The following is a 3,283-nucleotide window of genomic DNA, read 5'->3' on the forward strand; positions in this document are numbered from 1 at the left end:
GACTTAAAACAATCCGGATAGTCTGAGCAATGAACTCAGTAGAAAACTTGCAAGGATTTCCCAGAATGAAGTTGAATTGTGCAGAAAAGGAAAATAAAATCCTTCCACTCCAAGTGAATCCAGCTATAAAATAACAATAATTTTGTGATTTAGAAAGAGAGAAATCCTATATCTGGGCTTCTCAAATCATCTTATGAGAACTTATTTTGGAAATGTCCAGCAGTGTGATTTGTGAAGTTCCCCAGGAATTTTTTTTCTTAAATATACATTAGAATCATAGAATCATCATGATTGGAGGGGCTCTCTAAGACCATCAAGTCCAACCATTAACCTGCCACTCTGCTTGCTGTAACCCGTAAGCCCTAACTTTATCTTCCAGGATCAGATCCAGACACCTCTTAAACAATTCCAGGGATAGTGACTCCATCACCTCCCTGGGAAATCTATTCCAATGCCTGACCACCCAAACAGTGAAAAGAATTCTCCTAACATCCCATCTGAATCTCCCCTCTCAGCTTAGGAATGTCCCCTCTAGTCTTCTCACTGCAGGCATGGCAGGAGACACCATCTCCCACCTGTGTACAATCCCCTTGCAGGAAGTTGTAGAGAGTGATGAGGTCACCCCTGAGCTGCCTCTTCTCAAGACTAAACAAACCCAATTCCCTCAGGCCTTCCTCATAGGATACGTTTTCTATGTCTTTTATGAGCCTTGTTGCCCTTTGTTGGACTCGCTCCAGTGCCTCGATGTCCTTTTTAAACTGAGAGGCCCAAAACTGAACACAGTACTCAAGGGGTGGCCTCATCAATGCCAAGTACGAGGAGAGGGTCACTTCCCTTGTCCTGCTGGCCACACTATTCTTGATAGAGGCCAAGATGCCATTGGCCTTCTTGGCCACCTGTGTACAGTTGGCTCATATTGAGCTGCTGCCACCAGCACTCCCAGGTCCCTTTCTGATGAACAACACTCCTCCCTGAGCCTGTAGTGCTGCATGAGGTTGCTGTGCCTCAAGTGCAGGACTTGACACTTCACCTTTTTGAACTTCATGCAGTTGTTCTTGGCCCACTGATCAAGTCAGTCCAAGTCTCTTTGTAGAGCTTTCCTAACCTCAGGCAGATCAACACTTCCACCCACCTTAGTGCTGTCTGCAAATTTACTGAGGGTGCTCTCACTCCCCATGTCTGAGACTTGGCTGGCCATTGGACATTCAGGTGTACCCATCTTACAAGAGTGCTAAATAGACAACAGAAACATTCTGTTCACAAGTCTTCATTGTTTTATTCTGTTGTAGACAGTGTTGTCATGAACCTTTATATGTCATCTGGAGCCCTAACGAGCAAGAATTAAAAGCATTACCGGTAGAGACATAAAATACCAACTTCTCTTTCCCAGCTTTGCTCATATGACCAAAATATTCTGTTCTAATAAACAAGGTAGTGGTGTGTAAATCTTCTTACAAGGCACTGAAGGTGAAAAAAATAGTAATTTAGTTGGGCTCATACAGCTAAACAACAGCTATGTTATAGCAACATTATAATCTCCCCAAAGCATTATGGGATAATATGAAATCATTCTTCTGCAAGAGAAGGATAAATAACACTTTCATTAAAATATCTTCTCCTGTATTGGGCAGGTCAAACCAGTTAACTGTGTTAATGATCCAGACTCAGGAAAAGCAGGCAATTTAAGAACACCCCAAAGAACAGGTGCCCCACTCAGAGTCTTCTACTTCTTTTCTTCACATAAGTTTCTTTTCTTGATTTTTAAGGCAAGAGCCCTGCAGCTAGGGTCCCTCTGTGCTTCAATGCAGCATTATCACATGCAAAGTCAAAGCCAGTAGCAGAAGGAAGAGAGAACGGGAAAGCTGGTGAGCACTGCCGCTGTCTGCACGAGTGCGGCTTGACCGTCCGTGGCCCCGGGGCTGGGGTTCAACCGTGATATATCCGTTAATGATGCGGATCCGGGGAGGAGGGTCAGTAGCACTGCAAGACAAGAGAAGAATGTCAGTCCAGACCCAATCCAGAACCGCCCAATGGCCAGAAAGCAGGAGGCAGTCACCCTTTGTGCCCCACTGTCAGTCTTCTGGGTTCACAGGAATGGTCTCTTGTACGAGTTACATAATCACCAAAAGTCTGTGTCTCCTAATGGCAGTGTTATCTTGTCCCTTCCTCACAGGTGTGGGCAGCTTCCATGCCAGCCCACAAGGACAACTGTGCTGCCCAGCAGAACTGTGAAGTAGTCTTAAGGGGCAACAAGGTAGAGGTTGAGGGAGGGTGATGATAGCACCAAAATACCTGCCCTGTCTCTGGTCTACCTAGCATGTCCATTGCTCTCACACAGTCAGTCAGGTGTGTAAGACAACCATATTCCTAGCACCTTTCAGATAAGCAGAAAATATGTAAGAACAAAACAAGCATTGTTGCAGAGAAGTGTCACTGCAGTGACACTTGGTGAGCACAGCAGGAGTGAGACACCTGTTTTCACCTGAATATATCTTCCTCAGCCATACCTCTTGCATCTCAGTGCAGACCAAACTTGTTTCTATACTGTATGATCTCATCCACAGGACAGGAATTACAAAGAGTTTACAGGATGTACTTTAAGGAGAGGAAGAATGACTTCCAGAAACGAATCCTAGAGTCACTGGGAAAAGATAACCATATTCCAAACTATCTCCCAGTTGTAGTGAGTGCTCTGATGCAGTGATTATCAAGAATGGAATCTAAGATTACGTGATGCTGAGCTCCCACTATGGCAACGCATGACAAAGGAGAGAAATTTGTACATTCCAGACTGCTAACAACAACTGTCCTGAAGTGGGAGAGATCACACACCACAACAGGCCGAGGTACTACACAGGTGTTGTTCCCTTCAGCAATGGATTGAAAGCTGTAAGGGTACACCAGGGCCTTGTGGGGCTGTGTGGAACCTGAAGACAAATTTGGACAAAACTAAAAGCAAGTCCACCTGGCAAATACAAAAGCCAAGTAATCCTGCACCCACAAGTAATCTTCTGCACCCACCTGCTAGCTGCTGTGCATCATTGTTGTCTTATTTTGGTTCACTAAGCAAAAATGCTTTAGGAAATTGAAAGTAATTAGTATCCTTTTAAAAAACACTTACCCTTCCGTACCCAAAGGGCTCCTCAGAAGATTTAACAATAGCTGGAGAGAAGCCAGCTGGCAGCACATCAAAGAAATACAGCTGGCAGCTGATGCATACAGGAGCACAAACCAAAGCTATTCTGCCGAGCCCACAAGAAGACTGTGTTAAATCACTTGAGCT

At 44.7% G+C, this 3,283-nt stretch overlaps 1 protein-coding gene across 1 annotated transcript in view; it reads right to left on the minus strand.

Moving 5' to 3' along the window:
* Positions 1 to 1,799: 1,799 nt before the first annotated feature.
* LOC103803154 (metalloprotease TIKI1-like) overlaps positions 1,800 to 3,283 on the minus strand; it is a gene marked incomplete at its 5' end in the record, with an annotated part of 71,144 nt that continues 69,660 nt past the window's right edge. Inside the window, one exon of the mRNA XM_009075695.1 lies at positions 1,800 to 1,980. Within this exon, the coding sequence (XP_009073943.1) occupies positions 1,800 to 1,980 (181 nt within the window). The remainder of the gene's footprint in view (positions 1,981 to 3,283) is intronic.

This window comes from Acanthisitta chloris, unplaced genomic scaffold, assembly GCF_000695815.1.
Source record: "Acanthisitta chloris isolate BGI_N310 unplaced genomic scaffold, ASM69581v1 scaffold2920, whole genome shotgun sequence".
NCBI classification, from domain to species: Eukaryota; Metazoa; Chordata; class Aves; order Passeriformes; family Acanthisittidae; genus Acanthisitta; species Acanthisitta chloris.